Genomic DNA, 24921 nt, shown 5'->3' with positions numbered 1-24921 from the left:
CTTTTACACTTGGAACCTAACTAGGGTCAAGTCTGCCTTTAAATAATTATCTCCTGAAATTTCTGCTGCTTAGCAAACTCCTTCTACAAGACAGATGACAGCAGCTCCATTATCCCAAAGTGCAATCCCTTTTAGGGTTACAAGCCTTCTCAGATATCCAGCAGGCATCACTACAGTACTTGTGGATATTTTTGCAAGTCTGCCTACATGGGAAAATCCCAGGTATGTGGCTGCCCATATTCCATACACAAGCTTCAACATATCTTTTTTAACATTCAAAGTTTGTTGACTAAATAATACTGAAACTTTTTTGCCTTTCACTCCTCAGCTCTTCAACAGACAGATAGCTGAAGTTTTGATTTATTTAGCAACTACATTAAATGAATCCTGCCAGAATAGCTAATGTACCACATCACATTATTCATAATGGCTCGGAAGAAAGAACGCTGGTGGTGCAGCAGGATGCATGTCACAAGATGGGGGAGGGGGAAAAGAAAGATGAATAAGATACGAAATATGGCTAAATATGTTTAGGCCACCCTCAGTCCCTTAAAAAAAATTATCATCATCATTGTTTTCCACCATCTCTGAACAAAAGCAGCTTGTCTCTTAACTGCAGTCCCAACTACACTTAAGGTATTGTAACAGTTTATTTAAATGGAATGTGTTATGATCCTTTAAAAAATATATATTTGGGGATGAAACTATTAATTTCTTACCACACTGTGATTCAGGTGATTTTCTTCTCTCAATTCCAGTCTGCTTTTCGGAGCCTCGCCATCATTTACTGGAATTTTCCTATTTAAAAAAAATGTCGCTTACTATTTAAAATAACTTGTAAAGATATTTTAACATAAAATTATATGGCTTCCACATTTCAATTTCCACATTAGCCATCCTATATGATATTATCTTTATCCTACAGAAAATGCACAAAATGATGGTCTCAGAAAAAAAAAAAAAGCAAGCAGCATATGAAAACAGATACAGGGCAAAAAGGTTTTGACATTACAAACGCATTTTAGTATGTTTCAAAGCAGTTTTGCCCAAAGCAAGAAAAATGATTTTTTTAATGATTTTTTTTAAAAGCTTGAGTCTCCATAGTGACAATGAGTCCATATTTACTGTATCATATTCATGTCCCATCTATAAATGCTAGAGAGGAGAAAATTAAAACACACACACTAATATCATACAAACGTCAGCTGTTCCATGCTAAAGAGGGAACCGCACATCTGCGCCATACCAGTGTTGCAGCACTGGGACTTGTTATCACAGAAAGCACCGATAAAGAATATACCTTAGTGCCAACTTTCAAATCCCAGGGATAAAATCGCTGACATGCAGCAGAAGGAAAGTTTCATCATTACCCAAAAGAGCCAGTTTCAATCATGGCATTTAAAGGGACACCATCAAATTAAAAAAATAAATAAGTGAATAAAACCTCTCTCAATTTTTGCTTGAGATCTTAGATGTTGCTTGCAACAACCGCAAGATCAATAGGGGGGGAGGAAATGTTTTATTCTTTCCTCAGTTTCTTTTATGCCTGACAAATGGTTTCAGTTTCCCTGTATACAGACAATTTTTACTTGCCTCTCACAGGGCTGTCACACAACAGTCGAGAAAGTTTAAGAAAAAATAAAGAAATAAACAGCAAAAGTCCCTAAAAGCGTAAGAACTGGTGGCCAAACTAAATCTGTTAAACTTCTGCAGGCAGTTTGCCTGTCTTAAAAGAAACTAGATTTCCTGTGGAAGGGACACGTCAACTGACTGTATCTGTCCACTTGAAAATTATTTGTTAGGAAGCATAACTACATTTCTTGAATGATTGGCATCGGGCAAGAAAATGTAGGCTGGCTATAAGGAATCCAAGCGGTTGCTAAAAGGCCACTGATCCTATTGTACTGGGCAAACTATTCCTCTTTAAAGGCACAGAGCTCCCACCCCCAGGCACCAGCTCGCCCCCGTTCAGTCAGAAGAAGGTGCACTTGGATTAATTCTCCTTCATAAATATGAAATAATAAATTAAGTGTAAAAGTGCGTTTAAAGGCTGCTTTGGGGAGTAATCTTTTCTAAAGGGCGTCACTGCTTCACTGAACCAGGCTGCCTGTGAAACAGTAAATCACTACCCGGTCTACTGCTGTCACGCACATCTCTTTTTTTTCCCTGTGCCTTTCCCCTAATGCCAGCCGGATCTGGAAGCGACAAGGCAGCCGCTGTCTACTCAGACATCAGGGAAGCGAATGAAGTCTGAAACCTCGCCTTGCCCAGTGATGGTGTGGGCTTCACTTGCCCAGGAGCTTAGATATTTACCTGTCTTCATTAATCCCACACATGCGGACCCTCTCATTGCTCATCCAGCTATGAACGTTGCCATACAGGGGGGTTGCAGAAAGCATGACGTCTCCTTAAGATCGCCTCTCTTTTCTCTGGACGGTTTTAGCTTCTGTTTTGAGAAAAGAAAAAAAAAAAAGAAAAAGGAAAAAAGGAGAAGGAGAGGAGGAGGAAGAAGAAGTTGAGAAGATTTGTCTGGGAGGAAGTGCAAACATCACAGCGGAGCAGGCAGCCTCCCTCCGGGTCATTAATAATGGATGTCGGATTGGCGCGGGGAGTAAGCTGCCTGCCTGAAATGCGGAAGGAGAGGCCGCACTGCAATAAAGGAGCAAATCGAGGGCGTTTATAGGTCAGGGGAGATGGAGCTGCTCCCCAGCGCGCATCCACACCATTAAGCATCCTTCCAGGCTTGCCACCAAAAGTTTCTCCCGTGCATTTAATTGGGACTGGAAACCACTGGCCTGGCACAGACTCTCCCCATCCCCAGCCCTGCCCCCGAAGGGCAGAAGAGGCTCTGCTTGTGTGGGGGGGGGGACCTCTCCTACCTGCAAAGAATAACAGCAACACACAGAGCTGAGCTGCACGGGAGCAGAAAGCGCTTGGCAGGAACAGCACTGAGCTACGCTGAGAAAGCTTTTGCAGGAGGACTTAAAAGCTGCAGAAAGCATCTGAATAATAATAAGAAAGAAAAAAAAACCCACCCGAGCCCTCCCTTCCAGCGCCTGCACACGACTGACTCGGGTTTAAAAATAGTAAGCGGGCTGGCGAGCTCCCCACCCCTTGATTTGCTCAAGCACCAAAGCCGGGTGGCTTTTTATTTTTTTTGCATTAGAGGAGCTGCTGCTGCTGCTTGCTGCCTGCCGCTGCGAAGGCTTGCAGTAATTCAATGACGCGGCTCACTCCAGGGAAAGAAATCATTAGCGGGCTCGCTGGAGAAGTATTAGCAGTCCGAGAGGATCGGCGCTGCGTGCGGCGGCACTGGCAGGGGAAAGGTAACCGGATTTGCGCGCCCGCCGCCGGGAGGGGGATGCCTCCCTCGCCTCCTCTCGCTGCCCTCCGCCGCCCGCCTCCCCCCGCAGCCTCCTGAGCGGAGCAGCAGCACGAGCTGCGTTTTATTAACAGGATTATCGCGACGCATGATTTATTCCAGGGCAAGGTTTTTTTATAATTGCTCTTTGGAGGCGGCTCGTTTCTCTCCGCTGCGTTCCAAGGCTGGGGGCAGACGAGCCTGCTCTACCGATCCCTCCCTGCCCCACAACACAGCCCTGGCCCGAGAAGGCACGATACTCTCGCTTTTTTATTTATTTGTTGGGGGGGGGGGGGCGGTGTACACGTGCACAAGCTGGCCGGCCCCGGGCCTCCCGTTGCCCGAAGCAGCCCCGCTTCCCGAGCCAACTCGCTGCCTTTGTTCCGCCGTACACATGTTCGCGGCCATCGCGCAGCCCACGCGCGGCAGCAGAGCCCCGTGCTCCTTCCCCACCCCCACCCCCACGCCTGGAAGAACTGCGCCCCCCCGCCCTCAGCTTGCGGCCCCGAAGCCCACACAACAAAAACCAAACCGCTAAGTGGTGCGAGGAAGCGCAGCCCAGGAGGGAGCGCTTTGCCGGGGAAGACGCTTTCTGGACAGATTTACTGGTTTCCAGATGCGCCGCTCGTAATGTTTCCAAGCGCGGCGGCGGCGAGAGTGATTGCGGGCTGCGCGGGCAGGAGCCGCCTCCACCGCCGGGACCAGGGGCAGGACTGGGCTGGGCCCCGGAGAGCCGGGGCTGCCCCACTGAGGGGGGGGCTTGGTTTGCATTGAGGGCATGAAAGGCAGGCGAAGACTGCTGGTTGGAGGAGCCGCGCTAATGCTCCTCGTTTCCTTGCTGGAAGCGTGTCATTAACATCAGCTGCGGGGCCGGAATTAAAGCCTGTCAATCCCCTGACATTTGCAAATGATGACATGCTAAAACGACGGCCGGGGCTCACAGGCTGCGGCTGGCCGGGGTCTCCCTCCCCCCAGCCCCGGAGAGGTGTACGGGCACCGGCGCCTGCAGAGCCTCCCCCTCCCCCAGCGCCTTCCCGCGGCTTCGGGCTTGGCCGGGCCTGCCCGTCTGGCCGCGCCCGCGGGGCCCCAGCCCAGAGGGGCCCGGCCGTCCCCGCGGGTTTCTTCGCGGCGCCCTGATGAACTTTTTGTGAACTGCTGAAAAGTGGAGGTCTGTTGAACAAACAGCGGCGCCACCGCCAGCCATAATTTCATTGCAACCAGCAGCAGACGTTAACTCTTCCCGCTCCTCTCGCCCCGCTCCGCCTCCCCGGACAAGCCGGGCGTGCATGGACACCTCCCCCCCATATGCACACGCACACTGCACGCACACACGCGCGAAGCAGAGGCCTGCCCTGGTCTCGCAGCCTCGGGCCAGGCCCTCCTGCACGCGCGCGCACACACACACACCTGCCCTGGTCAGGCAGTCTCAGGCCAGGCTGTGCCCCTCCTGCACTCACACTCACACACACGAAGCATAGAAGCCTGCCCTGGTCAGCCTCGTTCGGCGTTGTGCCCCTCCTGTACTCACCCCCACACAGTACGCACACACACACACACACAAAGCACACGTATGCACACACAGGTGCGCGCGCGCCCATAGACTCCTGCCTTGGTCCAGCAGCTTCGGTCCACGTTGTGCCCCCCTGCACTCAGACATACACACACATGCACGCACATACTGTGCACACCTAGACAACCCCCCTCCCCCCATAGGAGCCAGCCTTGGCCGGGGAGCCTCGGGCCAGAGCATAGAAGCCTGCCCTGGTCAGCCTCGGTCGGCGTTGTGCCCCTCCTGTACTCACCCACACGCAGTGCGCGCGCACACACACCACAGAAGCCCGCCCTGGGCCGGCGACCCGGACACACACACACACACACACCCACCCACCCCCCCCCGGCCAGCAACCCGGGGCCAGGCTGTCCCCTCCTGCCCTTCCCCGCGCGCCGCCACCACCACCAATATCCCGTTTATATAACGTGCAGGGCCTGCCAGGGGCCAGGGTGAGAAGGGAGGGAGGGAGCGAGAGGCAGGCACGCACCCCGTGCACGCCTCTGCGGCTCCGGGGGAGACCTGCACGCTGGCAGGCTTTCTATCATGATGATGATCATTATTGTTATTCTCATTCCGCGAGGTGAAAGCGCGCGGAGCCGCTGCAGCCCCGGGCTCTGGCAGGCTCGGCAGCGCTGCGCTGCGTTGGCCAGGCGGCTTCGGCGTCTGCAGGCAGCACGGGCTGGGAAGCCTGTTCCCCTCGGGGCCCAGGATCACCGGATCCCGCCCCGGGAGCCGGCTGCCGCGGGAGGGGCAGGCAGCAGAGCGCAGCCCGGCGCTTCCCCCCGGAGGTGCCCGGCCGCCAGAGCCGCTCGGGGCTATATTTAGCGGGCTCCCCCGGGGCGAGCACTAACCTGGCTCCTCGGCGCGGCTGCAGCCTGGCTCCGCCGCACCGCCCGTGCAGGCGCAAGCACACGCCGCGCGGCGAGCAGCTCGGGCATTTGAGGAGGACGGGAAACGTGCGGGTCTCCCTCGCAACGTCAACAGACTTTTGGCAGCCATTGGCGGCAGCAAAGTTTTGTTAGCACGCTCCTGGCGTGGAAACGAGAGGGGGGGACCCAAAACCCGGTGCCGGGGCCAAGAGAAGACGCGGCTCGGCTCTCAGGGAAGGCGGGCGGGCGGGGGCGTCTTTATTAGCAGCAAGTGGGAAAGGTGAGAGGCGGAGAGGCAGCGGGGCTGGGGCAGGCGGCTGCAGCGAGCCGGAGAGGAGGAGGCAGCGGCGCACGAGTTCCCTTTTGGCGCCTTTACTCTTTCCACCTCCCGCTCCCGCTGGCAGCTCGCCAGTTTCCACTGCATCAGCCCGGCCGGCCTCCGCGCGGGGCGGGGGGGGCACAGCTCCGCGGGGGCAGCCTGCGAGCCGCACACGCGAAACCCTCCGGCCTTGGGAAGAACACGACGCTGCCAGACATGCCTCTCCCCTCGCTGGTTCCAGGCCACTGCCAGGATTCATTTCGAGATTTGTGAAAATCCCGGCGAGGGAAGCGAAAAGCAATCGGGGACTCGACGCAATCTACTTCGATTAGACCTCAAGCCCTTCGTCTGAAGTTTAAGGGGCCGCACTTGTACAGTATTTATAAGCTTCAATATAGGCAGCTGCTGCTTACCAACGCGTTGCTGTCGCGTCTCCCATGTATTTATGAGAGAGAAACAATGACCTGCGCCTTCGTCAGACAGGGAGGAAAGGGGGGGGAGGTAGAGACACCATAATACTGCTCCGTTGCAAAAAACTTGTGCAAACGCTTTGGCAGCAGCGGGCTGATACCAGACAAGAGCAGGGGCTGGCGGGGCTTTTGTGTTGTTATTCTGTTTCCCTTCCACAAATATCCGCCCGGCATCACACCCATCTGACACACTTTGCGAGCCCCGGGGAGGAAGCTGCAGACTAAGTAGCCGCCGCATGGATCCGCGGATTAGAAAAGCAGCCTGACCTTTACCCGGGACGTGTGGCATTTCGTTTCCCCAGCAAGCCGAGCACCGTGCGCCGGCAAGGTCTCGAAACCGATTCAAAATACAGAGTGAGTCATGCACGGCGCTGGTGCGGCTCGGCTTGAGCAACACACGCGAGGCGGGGAGGGAGGAGGGGAAGGGGGGGCCGGAGTCTATTTTAAGGCTCTCAAACAGGCTCTTTCCTCCGCGTGTTGACTCGTCTTTCCTCCCGAGGCTCCCACACGGTCACGTGCAGCGCAGCTATCAGGACTTTCTACCGTGTCAACACAACGCGGCGGAGCCATTTGAGGGCAGCCGGAGCCTGTGCGCCGTATCAGCTCCATCAAAGGGCTCCTCCCCACAGACGGCCCAGCCCGACAAACAGACACTGCTCCGGGGAGGCGGGGAGCGGAACTGGGCTGGCAGAAGTGACTGCTGCTGCTCGTCCCAGCCGGGCGGCTGCGGCTTTCCCGCTGCCCGAGCCCGGCTTAGCGGCACGGGCCGGGGGGGCCGCGGGGAAGTCCTCCTGCCCACGGACACACGGCAGCGGAGGGGGGCTTCCCAGGGTCCCTGATACCAGGGAGGGAGGGAAAGGGGCAGGCTTCACTCCCTCCGGCCCCAAAAGGACCTTCCCAGCGCCTCTACTGAGAGTAGGGAAAGGGGGAGACATCATTTCCCTCCTGTCCCAAGAGGAGCTTCCCATCGCCCTAGTGGGAAGGAGAGAAAGGGGGAGGCATCACTCCCTGCCGCCCCCAAAAGGAGGTGAGAGTAGGGAGAGGGGGAGGCATCACTCGCTCCTGCCCCAAAAGAGCCTTCCCATCACCCCTACTGAGAGTAGGGAAAGAGGGAGGCATCATTCCCTCCTGTCCCAAAAGGAGCTTCCTATCGCCCCGAATGGGAAGGGGGGGGAAAGGGGGTGGCATCACTCCCTCCTGCCCCTCCCCTCTCTCCGCACGCCGGAGTTTCCTCCCCCGGGCCGGGAATCACGGGTGCCCTGCGGCTGCCACGCGCTGGAGCCTGCAGAGAGCAGCGCCGCCGGCTCCCCGGGCTGGATGCGTGCACGGCTCTCGGCGCCGGGAGCAAGCGGGAAGAAAGTTTTGCAAGGAAGCACCATCGCTGGGGAGACTTAAAATGGCTGGCGAGCTTGCACACGACCCGGGCGGCGACGTGCCCCACCCGGCCCTGCCTGCGGGGAGCCTCCCACCCCCGCGCCAGGCAGAGCCCCGCGCCGGGCAGGGCAGGGCAGCTCGCTGCGCGCCGTCGAGCTCAGCCGCCAGGCTCCGAAGTTTACCCAGCGGAGTTTGCAGCCGGTGCTCATGACACCAAGGTGGCAGGGTCGAGCCCCTCTTGCGCTAGCACAGCCCTGGAGGCCCCTTCCAGCCTCGGGAGACTTGCAGGGCCGCAGGCACGGCTTACAGCGGCGGTGGGGGCAAGAGAGCATCTCGCAGGGGGCTAAGGGCGCTTGGCACCCGGGGCGAAGTGCCCGAGGCGGGGAGGACGGCCACTGCATCCGGCGGGTCCCCGCACGGCCTCTACTCCCTGAGCCCCCGGCCAGGCGCACGGCCTCCCTGCTCCGCCCGGCCCCGCTGCTCTGCACCGAGCCCGCCCGCGCCATTTTAGAGACACACGAGAGGAGCGAGGTTTCCGCCGCCGCTGCCAGAGACAACAGGCAGCCGCCGGGCCCGGGAGCAGCGGTGGGGCTGGCAGCAGTGTGCCTTTCAGGTAATGCAGCTGCCGCTGGCTCCGCCGAGCACAGGCCTGGGCTCCCCCCTCCTCTCTCCCCACCCCTTCGCCCTGCGGGGACGGCGCAGCCCGGCCGGCGTCCGCATTGTTGCATTGATTTGCTGGGGCTCCGGCTCTTCAGCAAACACACGCACCACCCTCCCCCGCCTCCGCCTCTCGCCTGCCGCCCGCCCGCGCCCATTGTTCGGCCCGGGGCTGCCGCCCTGCCCCGCTTGCAAACTTCCAGGGGGGGCGCCGCAGGCCCCCGCACACGGAGCCCGGCAGCTCCCGCAGCCGGCCCCAGGTGGAAAGGCCGGCAGGGCGCCCCTGCCTCCCTCCCTCCGCCGGAGTGATGAATGGGTCGGACGCCCTTGGCTCCCTCCTCTCCCCACCGCCCACGCCGAGTCCCCGCGGCAGCGTGCGGTGGGGGCGGCCCCTCCTCCCCCGGATCCACAGGGGACAGGAGGAGATATTGATCACGGCCGAGTTGATTTTGCATAATTGTGGCTGACAGTGCCTGTGGTTCCCTCATTTGCGGAGCAACAGCTTTGAGGGGCTGATGGATTAGGAGCAGCTCCCCCTCCCCCGACGCGCGCGCACACACACACACACGCACCAGCACCGAGAGGAGCCAGCATGAAGGCGATTCTCTCGGGAGACGAAAGCGGCTCCTCATTATGCAGCAAATGGCCGGCGCGCCGGCAGCGAAATATTAAACTTGGTCCTCTGCCTATTGCTTCCCCGAGCTCCCAGCCCCCGCCCGCTCCCAAGGACTCCGTCTGGGCAGCACAGTTGGGGGGGGGGGGACTCGCGACTGCACTGCTCTAGGCTAGAGGTGGAGAGCCTGAAATGCACCGATCGTGCAAGGGAAGTTGGAGCCGCCGAAACCCAACTCGGTTTCTTGCCAGGCAAGACGTGACCATAACCTTCCCCCCCCACCCTCCCCCCGACGATGTAGGTAGGGCTTGCACTGCTAGCGCTCCCTTCCCCCACCTCGCCGGGAAAGCCTTTCCGCAAAGCGCTGCCTATTCCCAGCTCGGGAGGAAGCAGCAGCGCGCGCTCCGCCGCACATCCCTCCCGGGGCGTCCCGGGCCTCCCAGCCCCAAGACCGCCCCAGGGAAGGTGTGCGCCCCAAAACGCACCCCGCGCTAACGTGTGCACACGCACGCACTACGCCTCTCTCACCGGCGTTTGCCACTCATCTCCCGTTCAGCCTCCCGCACAGGCAGCCAGAGCCCATGTCTGCTACAAGCATCCGAAAACTCGTTCTGGAAAAGCCAAGCCAAGCTGTGTGCCAAGTTGCACCAAGGCGCGGTGCCCCCCTGGCTCCGAGGCTGCCCGGGGGAGGGGGCCCGCACTCCTGCCCTGCCCTGCCCCGCGAGCTGGGCTTCCCCCGCTCAGTGCTCAGCCCCGGAACAAAGCGGGGAAGCAACTGCGCTGCAGATGGGCGGCTATGCATTTTTGCTGCTGCTTAGAGCTTTAATTACTCGTTCTTGATCCGTGGGACTAGACACGACACCGCCAAGGTTAAAATGCCCTGAACAGCTCTGAGCAGATGTGAGCGAGTTGGCAGACGCGCAAATGAGGTCTGCCTCTAAGCACGATAACAAGTGACTAATACATTGCATATCGCTGAAAGAAAATTATTTTGCTCTCATTTGCATTCGCTTTTTTTAAAAGCCGGCGACAGTTCCCCCCTCGCAGGCGGCGGCGGTGGCGTAAGCCTGGAAACGCTGCGCCGTGACTTTAAAGGGCCTGCTTGAAAAGGGCTGCGGGAGGAAGGCACTTGCGGGGCTCGGCCGATGCAGCCTTGTTTGTCTTTCCGCCTTTGCTCCAAGGCGAAACGAGTTTCGCAAGCGGCGCTCTCCCAGGGACGCCGGCTGTCACCTCCCGCGGGCACCGGGCAAGGGCGCCCGGCAAACTCGGGGGCCCCGCCGGCCCCGACTCCAGCTCCGAGCCCAGGCGGTCAGCCCTAAGCCGAACACGTACTCCTAGGGCCAAGTATCCCCCCACCTCCTCCCCGACTGCCCCCCAAGCCTGCTACCCGTGCCCCCCCAGCCTCCTACCCAAGCATCCCCCCCACCTCCTACCCGAGTGCCCCCACCTCCTATCCCAATATCTCTCCAACCTCATACCCAAATATCCCCCAAGCTACTACCTCTGTCCCCCCAGCCTGAGTATCCCACCTCCGAATGTCCCCCAACCTCCTACCCGAGTATCCCCCAAGCCTGCTATCCGTGTCCCCAGCCTCCTACCCGACCACCCCCACCTCTTGTATCTCCCACCTCCTACTCGAGTTTTCCCCCAACCTCCTATCCTAGTATCTTCCCCACGTCCTACCCAAGTAGCCCCCCAGCCTCCTACCCGTGTCCCTTAACCTTCTACCCGACTAACCCCCCAACCTATCCCAACCTATCCTAGTATCTTCCCAACCTCCTACCCAAGTATCTCCCCCACCTACCTGAGTATCTCCCCCACCTCGTACCCGACTATTCCCCCAAGCCTGCTATGGTGTCCTCCAGCCTTCCACGCGTGTCCCTCAACCTCCTATCCAATGTACCTATCCTAGTATCCCGCAACCTCCTACCCGAGTATCTCCCTCACCTGCTACCCGAGTGTCCCCCAATCGCCTACCCGAGACCCCCGCCCCAACCTCCTCCCCAGCTGAAGGCAAAGAGAAACCAAGCCGAGCCTCTAGGTTGGGCCCAGCAGCCTGCCAGTGCAGGCCCTGCGCAACACTCACTCCACTGGTGCCAAGGTGGGCCCAGGCGGCATTGGGGGCACAGCTCGGGAGGGCTCTGCAACACCTCGCTCCGGGCACGCAGCCCCTGGCCGCCTCGGGCTCCAGGCGCTGCCCGCTGGGGCAGCAGCTCCGCCGGCCGCAGCACGTGCTGGGAGCAAACAATGCCAGTCCCCGCGACACCAGCCGGGGCCAGGGCAGCCTGCAGCCTGGCCCCGCGCCCGGGCGCGCTGCGGCCTTCCCACTGCGCCCCCGGGCTGCCCTACCCGCCCCCGCAGCCAGGCCCGGCCCGGCGCCTCCCCTACCTAGGGTGCCCGGTCCCCCTGGGCCACAAAGGAGCCTGGCCCGGATCGCCCCTCGGACCCGCCTCGACCCCCCGTGCGCGCTCCGGGGCCGCAGCTTTTGTGCGAGGGCGAAGGCAGCGCGGGCTACTCGCGCTCCAACAGCTGTCACATTATTTGCACTAGCTGTAAACAGCCTTCCCGCCCCCCCCCCCCGCCACACAGTTAAATCCAGACTAACAATCCACAGTTCGAGATCAAACCAACAACAGCAGCATTGTGCCGGCCTGCCTGCCCCGGCCGCAGCCACTGCAGCTGGCTGCCTCCGCACAAGGAGCCCCTCTCCCCGCCGCCCCCGGTCCGAGCCCCGGCCCGGCCCGGCTCCCTCCCGCTCTAGGAGGGCCGCCACAGCCTGCTTCTCTTGCAAGCCGGAGCCAGGCTCCCGACTGGCGCGCGTGCCAAACCCCACGGTAAAGTTTGCCTAAACTTCAGGCCTGACTCGGATCCGGCCTCAGGAAAGCCCCGCCGGGGGAACCCACCCCGCGCCCCTGCCTGCCCTGCGGGCATTGTAGCGCTTGGAGCCGCTCGCTCTTCAGCAGGAGATCGCTGCCTGCCGGCGGCGGGGGCGGGGGTGCGTTTCCTCTCTACACAGCCCGCCTGCTTCCGTACCCGGCATTGCAGCCACGACCTGTACCCCGGCCACTGGCTGGGCTCGGCGGTTCCAGGTCCCGCGCCCGGGCGTGCAGCGAGCCGGCCTTCACCACACACCAGTCCAGCTGGTTTTGCTCAAGCCCGTGACCCCCTCCGGCTTCAGGAGCGAGCGGGCCGAGGAGCATTCGCCTCTCTCGCAATCGACCCCGCGGGCCCTCGGCCCCGACACAGCCAGGCGGGTTTGCACAACTACGCTGAGCTGGCTGCAGCCGCGCACACATACCACAGACAGACCACACATGCACACACACACACACCGAGTGCACACACAGGACATACACACACCAGATGCACGCACACACGCACCACATGCACACACACCAGATGCACACCACGCGTGCACACACACGCATATGCACACACGCGCACACGCCACATATGCACACGCACGCACACGGGCTCAGAGTCCCTGGCGGAGACAGCCAACACCCCCCTCGGACCAGAGCAGTGCTTCCCTGTGTGCCTGAGCCCATGCAGTTAAAACAACCCGGCCTCTCCGCGAATCCCACCCAAGCCCTAAGAGTGTCTCCAAACTGAGTTTTAAATCATGCGTGTGCAATTCATCTCCTTCCCTGCTCAAAAAAGGGGGGGGGGAACCCCCCCGCCGGCTCTAATGCAAATCAGCCTGTGCTTGTGAAATAGCCTGTATAATAATTAAGCGGCAAATCAGCGTGGCAGTAAGTTCGCCCGCTCCTTTGTCGCTTGCACTCGGCAGCGCTAGTGCCTCCCGTGTGCACTGGCTCGGCGGGCGGGAGCCGAGCACGCCGCTCGGCCGCGACTCCCAGCCCGTGGCAGGCCCGCCTGCCCTCCCTGCGTCGGCACCGGGAGAAGCGCAGCGCTGCACAAGGATGTTTCCCAGCCAGCGGCTTTGCCCCAAGAGCCCGCGCGAGCCCATCTATTCTAGCAGGAGCCCGCCCGAGGTGTGCACAGCCGCCCTGGGACCTGCAGCAAGCGACAACTAAAGGGTCGCTGTTCTTGTTTTTGAAGAGCCTTTCCCTCCCGGCCCAGCTCTTGCTGAAGGTTAACGTTTCACAAGGCAGGCACAGTCTGGCACCGCCGTGTAACGTCTGCGCTCCACTTCCGATCCTGATTCTCTCGTCAAGGATCCCAGGGGGTGCCTTGCAGGTTGGGGACATGGACTGCTCATCGCCTGTGAGGAGCTAAAAATCTGCTGGCCTGGTAAAACCCATCGCTAACAAAACAATGTCAGCAAAGGCTGCAACACATTCTTGTGAGAGACCAGCGATTCGTGCCTACTGAAGCTCTTTCAGCACAAAGGCTTTTAGAGGAAGAAGAGAGAGCGGAGGGAGGGAGGGAGGGAGGGCTCTCGTGTTTCAGGGCTGCTGTCCCCTGGGAACCAAGAACCAAGTGTAGCTTCAATCAAATGCTGACTTCTCCTCCGGGAGCTCAGTAGGAAACCTGATCTCACTAGCTTATGCCTGCCTCCATGCATGCAGGCTTGGTTTTCTTTCATAGCAGCAATTTGTATAAAGAGGGGAGCCAATACAGTTTATTGAACATGCGATCTCATAGTAACGGGCCCACGGTTCCTTCCACAGCTGCAGTAAGACAACCTTGAGGCGCCTGCTCAGCACAGAGCCCGCAGCGCACTAAGGTGTCCCTGGCCAAGTGTGCGTGTTCCCCATGCCACCCCCTCCCAGCATCTACTCACCCCAGCCAGCACTATAGCAGCAGCTACTTTTGAAGCAGCTCCTTGCAATGTCAAGTCTCAGGTCTCATGGACACTTCGCTGCTGACCATTACACATGACCTCCATGGAAAAGAACAGGCACACTTGGGGTCGGGCTAGGGGTGTGAAGTTCACTGCCAAAGCCCCAGGCCTACACGGTGAGGCCACACACCTGGGTCCAACTGCAGGTGCCAAGCCGCCTTGGGCCCTTACACTACCCAGAGGCTACAGGGATTGGAGCAAAAGCAGAAGCCCCAAGCCAGGCTCTGTCACACCTGGCAGCCTAAGCAGAGCTGTTCTTGTTCCCCTGCTAACAGAAAAGGGGACGTGTACCCCTCCACTTGTCTGGGCTAACCAGGCCTCTGCAGGTGACTGGAACTGCTCCTGCCTACACACCTGGGGCTTGCTGCCAAGGTAGTCACACTTAGCCTCTGGAGTTTGCCTGGGCCTGTCACCCCTACCCCACAAAGCCTTTTATTCCTGGGTCCTACAGCCGTTCAGGCCCAATGTCCCACCCTAAGTACCTGTGAAGTACTGGAATTAACACATTGTCCCAGAGAAAAACAAAACTAACGTCTGGTAATGGCCATTCAAGCTGCCTGTCTGGATGGGAGTCAAAACCCAGTCTCTCAGGCCCACATAAAACCACTCCTGTTTTTAGCCTAGACAGGTTGAGTGACTCATCCTGTGACCTAGGTCTGCTCATTCTTACAGGCAACCCAGGGCCCAGGGGCTGGCACCTGAGCTGGGGGAAGGGGGGTCCTGAGGGGAGGCCTAGGCTACATTTTGCGGCTCTTCCCTCAGGCCCAACACAGATCACACCCCATCATAAGTCCACTGCAAAGATCTGGGGCTGGACTCTGTAGTCAGGACATACACCAAGGTTCTGCCTTTACGGCACAGGCGCTCCACCACAGGGGACAGATCTGACACCCGGGCCATGCCATGTTAGTAGTGCAGTGGCCCCTGCCCTACCAGGAAGTGCTTTGTGCCAGGCCAAAGGAACAGGTGGAGCACAAACCAGCCTGGATACTGCTAACCTGGCCCCTAGGGAGGAGGCACAATTGCAAACAGGGGCGGAAGGATTTCATTACTCTCCTCTTTCCTTACAAACCCAAACACACCCCTCCTCTAACTGGACCCAGCCAGTCCTCAGAGTGCAGCCCTGAGCTGCATTCAGGAGTGCCCTAGCCCCACAGATGGCACTGAACATGTGCCTGTGGGCACCACTGCCTGCAGCGGGACTTCAAACCTGAGCCTCTAGGCCTGGACAGGCCCCAACAGAAATGCACTGGGAGGCACCAAAAAAACCTCCAGCAGCTGCTCTGAGTGAGATTTGAGCTCTGGCAGCACCCCAGAAACCTTACAGAGGCAAACCCACTGCCCTGCATTAAGTACCTGTCAAGTGTCCAAATACACAAAGCCTTGGCTGGGATGATCCAGCTGGGGCTGGTCCTGCTGGGGGAAGAGGTTGGTCCCTTCCAGACCCTTCCTTTTCTATGATCCTAACACCTGGACTGGGAACAATCCGGACTTATTCGAGTGAATCTCCCCGTAAGTCTGGTGGCTGAATCACTACCCCCTCCTTTCCAAGCCAGTCAAATCTCGGCCTGAGCGGCCCCGCATTAAACCTGCCGCCTGCTTTCACAGCCTGAGCTACTCCGCTGTGCCCCCTCGCTCCCCGAGAGCCGCCTGCGAGCCACGCTAAAAATACCTGGAGGCGCAGGGGCGGTGTGGCCCCGGGCCGGGTCCCGGCGGCTGCTGGCCCGGACGGCAGACACGCCCCCGGGCCTCCCTGGCTGCGGGCTGCACGCACGGGGCTCTTCCTGCAACCCGGTTCCCGCGGAGCCGGCCTTTCTGCGCTGTCGGCTCTAATTGCCTGAGCCAAATCCAGCTTTGTTTTCCCTAGCCGCAGCCAAGATTGTCTTTGGCTGGGGAAGAGGAGGCTCCGCGCGGGCGGCAGGGCCCGGGGAAGCCAGGCTGGGCCGCTAAAGCTCCAGGAGTTTGAGCAGGGCTCCCGGCACTTCGCACCTGGACAAGAAATCCCGTCCCAGCGCTTCCGGCCTTTCATTTTAGCAGGGCTTTTTTTTTTTTTTTTTGCATACAAATCAATACGGCAATTACCATCTAAAAGCTCGCCCGGCCCCAGGTCAATGCAAATTGATCATTGTCCGCCTTCGACAACACAACACCGGGAGTCTGTGGCGCATAATGAGATTATACTGGGAACTGGCGTGCAGATCGGCCGGGAGCCTCCCCCCGGGGCTCGGCGCCCGGCACCAGGGCCCGGGGCAGAGATGCGCGGCGGCCCCCGGACAGTCCCCGCGGCCTCTCGCTGCAGCCTGATGTGGCTGCCCCGGGAAGGAGGGAGGCGCTGCACATGCCAGAGAAGCCCCGGTGCAACATTCATTAGCTGCTTGCTGGAGAGACCGCCCGAGCTGCTGGCAAGAGGTGCGGGCCGTGCCAGGCGAGCGGGGCGGAGGGAAAGGTCGCTTCGGAGCAGCGCTGGCGATCCGCCTGCTCGGGCAGAGGCTTCAGCAGCCAGCGCTGCCCGCGGACAAGGGAACTCCCCCTGTCTGCAAGGCAAGGCCTCCGCTTCCTCCCCGGCGTGCGCACACACGGCGAGCGCCTGCCCAGGGAGCCGCGGGGGGAGGAGGGGGGAGCTCGCCTACCTCTCACCAAGGGATCGGCTGGGCCGGCGCGATCGCTGCCTGCCCGGGCTGCACGGACAGGGGGAAGCCGCCTCCGGCTGCTCGGGGCTGGAGGGCACCAGCCCCAGGGGGCAAAGGGGGGAGCGCATGGCTCAGGCCCGGGAGCAAAGGGCCCGCGGGGCCTGGTGTGCACCGGCCCAAGTCAGCCGCACTTGCAGCGCCGGGGACCCCGGCCCGCGCAGGGCAGGGACAGCCCCGGGCCTGCCGCAGCCCCGCACGCACCGCATCGCATCTCCGGGCTGCGCGGAGCCAGCGCGCGGGAGAGCACCGGGGAAAGCCCAGCGGTCAGGTCGCGCCGGGGGCCGGGCGGGGGCACGAGTCCCTGCTGGCGGAAGGCGCTGCTGCCCCCCTCCTCCCCCGCCCCAGGCGAGCGCTGCTCCGAAGTGACGTGTAAACAGCCGCGGCGCGGGCCGGACTCCCCGGGAAGGCAGCCAGGCCGGCGGGAGCGCCCGGAGCCAAGGCGCAGACAAAGAGGAATGAGGATGGGCCGCGCTGCAGGCAGAGCCGACACAAGCCAGCTTTTATCTGCTGCTCGGCAGCCGGGTCTTCTCCTGCCGCCCGGCCCGCACCGCACGTCCAGCGGAGCACACCTGCCCCGCACCGCGGCTCCCTCCACCTCCCCCCGTCCCGGGGGGCCCGGGTCCCGCGCCTGGCGAGGGCACGGCGGGGGGCACACGATCAAAGGCAGCTCCCGCGGAAACTCGCCTTCCTCTGGGCGGGGAAGGCAGCCGGGCCAGGGAAGCCCGGGGAGGGGGCCGCTCCAGGAGTTTGCAAAGAGTAAAGTTCGGTCGGCCGCCCCCCCAGCACGGCCCCGCACCGCGCTGCCTTCGAGGCTCGGTGCCCGGCTGTCTGGACCCGTCCAGCAGCGCCGGGAGGGCGATGCCTGGGGAAGCCCCTTCCCCCCCACGCCGTCCACCGCAGCTCACCTCGGAAATGGCCGGAGACGCCAACCCTTGCCCCGCTGCTGCCAGCAGCCCGCCTGCCCCTTTCCGCCGGGCCCCCGCACTGCTGCGGCACAGCCCGGATCCCGCTGGAAGCAGCCGGGCCTCCCACGCCCCGGGGCGGGGTGGGGCGGGGGGAGGGAGGGGTCGGAGTTGCTTTCTCCATTCACCTGCAAACTTCATCTCCCGGCCGCGGCGCGGCTGCAGCCCCCTGCCAGCGGAGCCCGACCCCCGCGGCGCGGAGCTATGCCCGGGACTGGGGGGGGGAGCACCCCCGGGTAACACGGCGCTGGGGCGGCGCCAGCCTGGAAACAAGTCAAGCCGCGGGCGGCAGCAGCAGCCGGGGCCGCGCGGCTCCTCGGCGGGGCTTCCCGCTGCCTCGCAGGCAGCCCGGCCACGGGAAAGTCCCCCCTCCCCGCTCCAGGACGCAGCTGCGGCTGCAGGCACGGCGCGGACTCAGCCATGCGGCCCGGGCCCCCGGCTCCGCGGGCTGCCAAACCGCCCCCGCACCGCACGGCCCCGGCGTTTGCAGGCGGGAGAAACTTCCGCGTCAGCCTGCGCCCGCACCGCCCAGACCTTTGCTCGGCGGCGGCCGCAGCCGCTGCCCCTCGGAGGGAGCCCGGCGCCGGCAGCCCCCGGCCCGGGCCCCGAGTCCCGGCTTTGCTCGGCGGCGGCACTGACCTTATCCGCGCCAGCAGGAGAGCGGCGGCGGCAGCGAGGCGTGCGGTGGCCCGCGGTCCCGGGGCTGCGCGGGGCCCCGGAAGGGAGGGGAGGGGAAGCCCCGTCTGGGCGGAGGAGAAAAGTTTGCTGGTCCCCTCCCCCCGCCGGGGCCGGGCTGCGGGGACCGGGCCGGGGCAGGTGGCGGCAGGCGGGCAGGGCTGCGGCGCTGGGTTCAGCCCGCGATGCTCCGGCCGGCTGGCGGGGCCGGGCGGGAGCGGAGCGCCATGTTGCTGGCTGCTCCGGGCCAGGTCCCGCGGCGGGCGCTGCTGCACGGGGCCCCGCCGCGCCCGCCCCGGCTTTGGTGCCGGGCCCGCGTCCCCCCCCTCCCGCCACCCGCCTCCGCCGGGAAAGCCGCTCTTCCTCACCTTGCCGCTGGGAGCCCAGGCTCCGTCTGCCGCACGCTGCGCTCCCCTCGCAGCCCCCTCGCCTCCCGCCCGCCCTTCCCCTCTCCTCCCCTCCCTGCGCCTCCTCCTCCTGCTGCCGCCGCCGCCGCCTGCCGCCCGTCCCCTCCCCTCCCGTCCCCTCCCCCCGGGCCGGCGCTGCGCTCAGGGAGCCGCCGCCAGCACCAGCAGCTGCAGCAGCGCCGCTCCCGGAGCAAAGCCGCGTCCTCCGCGGCCGCGCTCGGGGCTCCGCGCCGCTGCCCCGGGGGCACCCCCGCCGGGCGTCGCCCCCGCGCTCGCTGCCCACCCGGCGGCACGCTGCCCCCGCGCCCCGACTGCCCGCCCGGCCGGGCTTGCCCCGGGCTGCCCCCCGGCCCCCACGGGACGGCCTCTTTGTTCCCGGCTTCCCACACACGTTGGCCATTGTCACTGCCGCGCGGCGGCCGCCGTCTGCCCGCCGGGCCCGACGGGGTCCCCGCTGCCCGCGGCGCTGCCCGGGGACGTGACCCGCCGTCTGCAGCCCCGGCCCGGAGCCTCCTGGGCACGTCCCCGTGGCGTCCGCAGCGCCGGGGAGGAGGCGAGCCCGGCTCCCGTCTGGGGCTGCTAGTTTGCAGCCCCTTATCGGCCTCAGCTATTGACTTTGGCAGCGCGGCTCTGGGCTCGAGTCGTGCCCGCTGCCAGCCGCGCCCGTCGCGGGGTGTCCGCGCAGCCGAGGCGCCGGCATCTTATGCCAGGGGTAGCAGCTGCCAAGGAGAGCGCGGAGCCCTGCCCCTGCAGACACGCAGGGGCAAAGCCTTCTGGCTCCCGGGGGACAGGGAAGGCAGGACGCAGCAGGAGAGCCTGCAGCCCGCCCCCTCCCCCGGGCTTGTGCGTGCGGTGCCCGCGCCCTGCCTTGCCCTGCCTTGCCCTCGGGGCCGGGTTGCTCCGGCTCCTCTCCTGGCACGGCTGTCTCGTGCTGTGGGCACGCGGTCCTGGGCCGCCTTCCCACGCCAGGCTGCGCGCTGCGGCTTCAGGCTCAAGCCTTGCCCGCTCCCTTCCCCCGCTCGGGGCTTTCCTTTCTCGTCGGGGCCCGGAGGTGCCTGGTAACTAGCTAGGCTCTCTCCGCCCGGCCTTTCCTCTGCCCCCGACAGCCGCCCCCAGCCTGCCCTGTGCTCGGGCCGGACCTCTTTACAAGACAAGAGTGGCCCCTTTGCAAAGCAGAAGTGAAAGACCTGCAGCCCGAAAGCCGAGACTCGAGACACGCTTCCTTGCCTGGAAGCCTCTAAAAAACAGCTGATGCAAATGACAAACTGCTTTTTCTTTTTTTTTTCTTTTTTTTTCTTTAAGAAGCAGGCGGTCGAGTGGCCTCCAGGAAACGCGGCTGGCCGAGGCGGGGGCACGGGAGCTGCCCGTGGGTCAGGGAAGCCGAGCTGGGTGCCAGCTTCCCTGGCGGGTGCAGAGAAGGGGGGGAGGGGCAGACCGAGCACGGTTTTTTTTTTTCCTTCTCCCGCAGGCGGCAGAAGGACACCTGGCCTCCGGCGTTGTAAAGCGATTTTTTATAAACACGTTTTAGGGCTAGACATTAAAAGTTATTAGACTGCGCACACGTGAGACACAGACACGCAGCTGGAGGAAAGGCCTCTGGTCCCCGTCCCCCGTCCCCCCCCGCCCCCATGCCTCGCGGGGTGAGAACAGTGCCCTGCCCAGGAGCAGTGGAGCTGCGGATGCCTCTCGCAGTGGCCGAGGTGTCTGGAGCGGGTCGAGCCCGGCCCAGCCCCGCGATCCGCTACTACGGGCTGAGATCCCCACACTGCCCCCGGAGTTTTGTTTTTTTTGGTTTGTTCTTTTTTACAAAGAAGCCCCCTCCTGCGGCTCCGCGAGCTGCTCGGCTCCGTGCCCCGCGGAGCCTGCACCTCCATCGCTCCGCGTTGATTTGCAAGCTCTCTGCAACTTTCCGTCTTTGTGAGTGCGGCTTCCTGCGGGAACAGACCGGCGCTTGTTGTGCTGCAGGGCCTTTGGCTCGGCCGGGGAGGAGGGGAGGCCTGCCCCGCTCCGGGCCCGGTGCCTGCTCCGCGGCCCCGGACTCTCGCAGGCCGCGCTGCCTCATTCCGGCCCCGCGGGGAGCTGACCGGCAGGTCAGGCCGCTGCGCACAGCGCCGGGGAGCGGGGCTCCGGCGAGGCCGTGCACACGCGGAGGAGCTGCTGGCGGAGGCACAGCGCGCCTCGGTGCTCCCCTTCGCCCTCCCCCGGGCCGGCCGTGCCAGCACCCCGTCTCTCCCCAGCATCGCCCAGAAGTTCCGGCCCCGAGAGACAGCTCCGAGGCCGGGAGGGCATGGGGGGGTCCAGTCTGCGCCCCACCTGCACCCTGATGTAAGCTCACAGCCTGCCTCCCCGCGAGCCTGGCCTGGCCTGGCCTCGCTCCACAGCACCGGCAATCCCCCCACCTCTCCCCCGCCCATGGCAGGGCTGCTCCTAATGGAAGCGTGCAAATCTAAATAACAAAACAAGACGAGCTGCAGTTGGCGTTAGACAGGGGCTGCAGCGCTCGCAGCCCTGACACGGTGCCAGCATATTGTTACCGCGCGGCGCGGGCTCCCTCTGAAAGCCGGGGAAGGGGGCGGCTGGCGCCTCCGAGGAGGACAACCCTCATCGGACGTGGCAGGGCTGCCAGGCACGGCCGCTGCGTCCTGCAGACATCCCCCCCACCCCACACACACAGCCTTCCCCAGAAACGCGGGCACGGGTGGCACCTGCGAGCCCGGCACAAAGCGCAGGCAGCGGCAGGGTCCCCGCGCCTCTCGCTGCCCGGGCAGGGCCCCGGCAATGGGAATCCCCCCGGCCTGAGCGCCAGGGAGGGCGGCGGAGTATGTCCGTGCCCCGAGGGAGGGCGAGGAGGGTTAGAGTCAGGCGGGGCCCCCGCCCCCGGCTTGGATTTCCAGTAGTGAGGAAACAACAGCGGCCACGGAGGTAAAGAGACGGGACCAGCCTGGTCCTCCAGCTTCCTGGCTTTGTTCCCCTGCAGCACGGGAAACACGAGCAAGAAGGAACCTCGGAGCTGCCGGGGCTGGGAAACGCGCCAGTCCCGGGCCGGGCACACGTGCCCTGGCTTCCCCCGGGCCTGGGCAAGGCAGGGAGCGCCGGGGCTCGCGAAATCAGTGACCTGAGGATGTAGTGGGTGCTGGTGCTGGGAAAAGCGGCCTGGCCTTCCCTCCCCACGCAACCCCGTGCCTCGGCCTACTGCAGCCCCCCACCCCCCCCCCGTCACACCCCGCAAGCAGCCCCCCGCCACTTCTCCAAGTGGGAGAGCCCGGCCCCTGCGGGGAGCGGGCGAGGGGAGCGCGGGGCGGGCCGGCGGGGGCTGGGGGGCGCCCAGGGGAGGCATAGCTCCGACAGGCACCGGAGGCCGGCGCTGACACGTCCTGAAAGGGCTCAGTGTCTGCCAGCCCGTCCGGTCCTGCTCGCAGGGACATGCAGCTGCGAGGCGCAGGCCGACCGGGGAGGGGGAGTAAAAATAGACTCTGGTCTGGTGGTGTCCCAGCCCCGTGCCGGCTCGGCTCGGCTCGGCGGGGAGCGGGGAAGGCCTGTTCGTGCAAACCCTGGAGCGAGCAGCGCGACCTCGGCAGCAACAACAACAACAAACGAGGCCGACAGAGGAGCAAGCTGAGCCTGGCACGGTCGACATCGCTCGCTGGGAGAGATCCGCGTCTCGCTGCAGCCCGCCCGCGCCTGCAGCGCCTTGTCACAGCCAAGCGCCGGGCCCTGCGAGAGGGGATTTTTTCCCGCAAAGCCCCGGCCGGAGCCTTCAAGCGCGTCCCAGGCAGCTCGGCAATGCACAATGCGCAGCGCCTCGTCGATCCCAGCCATTAGCGGCCTGCCCGTGACACAGACAAACGACTCCGAGGAGACAAAACACCCTCCCAGCTCCAGACTTCAACTACAGCGCAGCGGGGGGAGTGTGTGCGTGCGTGTGTGTGTGTGTGTGTGTGCACGCACGGAGACACTCGCTCTTGTGTTCATCATTGGATTCAGGCCCTGAATCACCTCCACCCCCCTCCACCTTGTGTTGTGTTTTTGTTTTAAAGAAGGTGGGGAGAATACACGAGGAGATAATCCTCTCTCCGAGCAGCCGGCGGAATTGTGCATGGGGCGGCGGGCACTGCAGCGAGTTGCTCCCGGCCCTCCTGGAGCGGGAAGGGCGGGCGGGTGGTGGATGAGAGCCAGCGCGGAGCACGGCTCACTGAACCAGGCCTCTGTCACAAGCAGGCAGCGCTGCTGCTGCCTCGTCCTCTCCGCCTGCCTGGCCTTGAGGGCTCGGGCTTTCATGATAGAGGAAAGCCCAGCAGCAGGAGCCGCCGCCGCGGTTTTCCTAACCTGGATGCATGCATATGACATGGCAACGGTGCAATATGAAAGCACGGTGGGAAAGGAGAGGGGGAGGGGAGAGCTCAGTGTCTGAGTGATTACCTACCCGCGTGCGCGCACACGCACACACGCACACACACGCGTGCGCGCGCGCGTATTTGAAGAGAAAAGCCCCCACTGTTTTAAAACAGCCAGGTCTTTTTTGGTGCAAGGCCGAGAGATTCTTGAGTTCTAAACTTAACACTTCGCCCTGCTTTTAGCCGTGGACGGGGAGAGTGGGGGGCTGGGCAGACAGATAAACACCCTTTTGTCGCCTTGCAAGTGGGAAAAATAAGATAACAGTGCCCTGAGCAGAGACGCCTGGAGGAAAAAAATGCCTGCTTGTAGCCTTCCTACACCCTCCCCGCGTGATTTTGATGGGTCACCTCTTATCCCCAGAAAGTAAAAAAAGTAAAATAGCGTAAACGTTCATTTGGAAAACAGCTTTAAAAAAACCCAGCGGAAAATACAAGCGTTTTTCACTTCGAAATGCCACCGCAAACGCGGGTCCCTCGCACAGCTCGAGCCACGCACAAGTTCCTTCAGGAAAGGTTTCTCTGATAAACGTGTCTATGGGAAGCCGGAATTATGCAGGTAATTAGACTACATAAAGCTACGAATCATTAAGATTTACTGCACATCCGAGCCCGGGCTCCCAGGCACTACGCTGAAATATTAGCCAGGCGCGCTGCTTCCAGCGGCGGGGCTGCACGATCCCGGTGGCTGCGGCGCAAGGGGACAGGGAGCCGTGCCCGGCAGGGTCCTCTTCCCCCCGGCCTGTGCGCACTGTGAGGGCAAAGGAAAAGCCCCCCGCCTCCCCAGCCCTCTTGTCAAGCAAAAAAACCCTTGTGGTTTTTGCCTGACAAGTGGGCTGAAGGTCGGGAGAGGCTTTAAAAAAAAGTGGGGGGAAGACGCGAGGAAAAGGCAAAGGAAAAGACTCCCTCGGCCTTCCCAGCCCCCTCGTCAAGCAAAAACCACAAGGGTTTTTTGCTTGACAAGACGGCCGGAGAGGCTTTTCCTTTGCTTTCACAGTCCGCACGTGCAGCCGAGCTAGGAAGGTTTACGCCCGCAGGCCTCGAAAGCTGGGGCCGGAGCTGGGCAGGAGGTGGGTCCAAGAGCCCCCATCTTGGAAAGCGGGGCCCTTCTCGGACGGAGCAATCCCTGCCCGCGTGCACCCCTCCAAGCACCAGGGGATACGACCCGGCAGGACAGAGCCCAGCCACGCACGCGGCAAGTACAGCCTTCCTGCCTCGCTCTTGGGAGCGGATCTCACACGCAGGCCCGGGCAACCCCTTCCTCGCCCCTGCATCGGGGCCTCAGCTCAGGCAGAGCTCTCCCGCTCCAAGGTGGCAGCTCTTCTCCCTCCGACAGGGCTTTGCTGCCCCCCCCCCCGGCCAGGCACACGCCCGTAGCGCCGAGCTCAGCCCGCTCTCCGGCTGCCTCCCCCGGGCTGCGGGGTTCCCCAGCCGGGCACGGCCCCGCGCCCGCCCTTCTCAGAAACCTGCCGCAGTTACTTTCTCGGAGGGGGGGGGGGGTCAGCAGCTGATGACAGGAGGAGAAGGAGAAGAAGAAAAAAAAAACCCTCCCTAAGCCCCAGCCCGGCGCGATTAGTCATCCCCCGAGTTCCCCTAAGTCAGAGAAACTTGGCAGGCGCCCAAGGCCGAGCCGTTAGCAGGGTCTGTGCCGCCTGCCTCCCCGGGCACCTTCGCTGGCTGCCGAGCCCGGGGCGGCCGCGCGGGGCGGGGGCGGGAGAGACACTGGGGCTTTATTGGGGTCGGCGGGGGGTGGGGAGGCTGCATCCCCGCCGAT

The 24921-nt window shown here is 62.8% G+C and overlaps 1 protein-coding gene across 9 annotated transcripts in view; it reads right to left on the bottom strand.

The window, feature by feature from the left end:
* BCOR (BCL6 corepressor) overlaps positions 1-24921 on the bottom strand; it is an 86507-nt gene that overhangs the window by 43767 nt on the left and 17819 nt on the right. For 6 of the 9 annotated variants that reach the window (XM_059720804.1, XM_059720808.1, XM_059720807.1 and 3 more), the window contains exons 2-3: positions 2314-2446; positions 720-798 (exon numbers count right to left, since the gene is read on the bottom strand). In XM_059720804.1, coding sequence (XP_059576787.1) covers positions 720-798; positions 2314-2399 — 165 coding nt within the window. In that variant the 5' untranslated portion in view covers positions 2400-2446. Of the gene's footprint in view, positions 1-719; positions 799-2313; positions 2447-9174; positions 9317-17617; positions 17713-18717; positions 18770-24921 lie in introns of those variants that run through there. The other 3 variants (XM_059720805.1, XM_014611211.3, XM_006273366.4) reach the window with 3 other exon arrangements.

Source organism: Alligator mississippiensis, chromosome 1 (genome assembly GCF_030867095.1).
Source record: "Alligator mississippiensis isolate rAllMis1 chromosome 1, rAllMis1, whole genome shotgun sequence".
Classification (NCBI taxonomy): Eukaryota; Metazoa; Chordata; order Crocodylia; family Alligatoridae; genus Alligator; species Alligator mississippiensis.
Note: the sequence above shows the minus strand (reverse complement) of the source record. Positions and strands in the feature narration are given on the sequence as shown.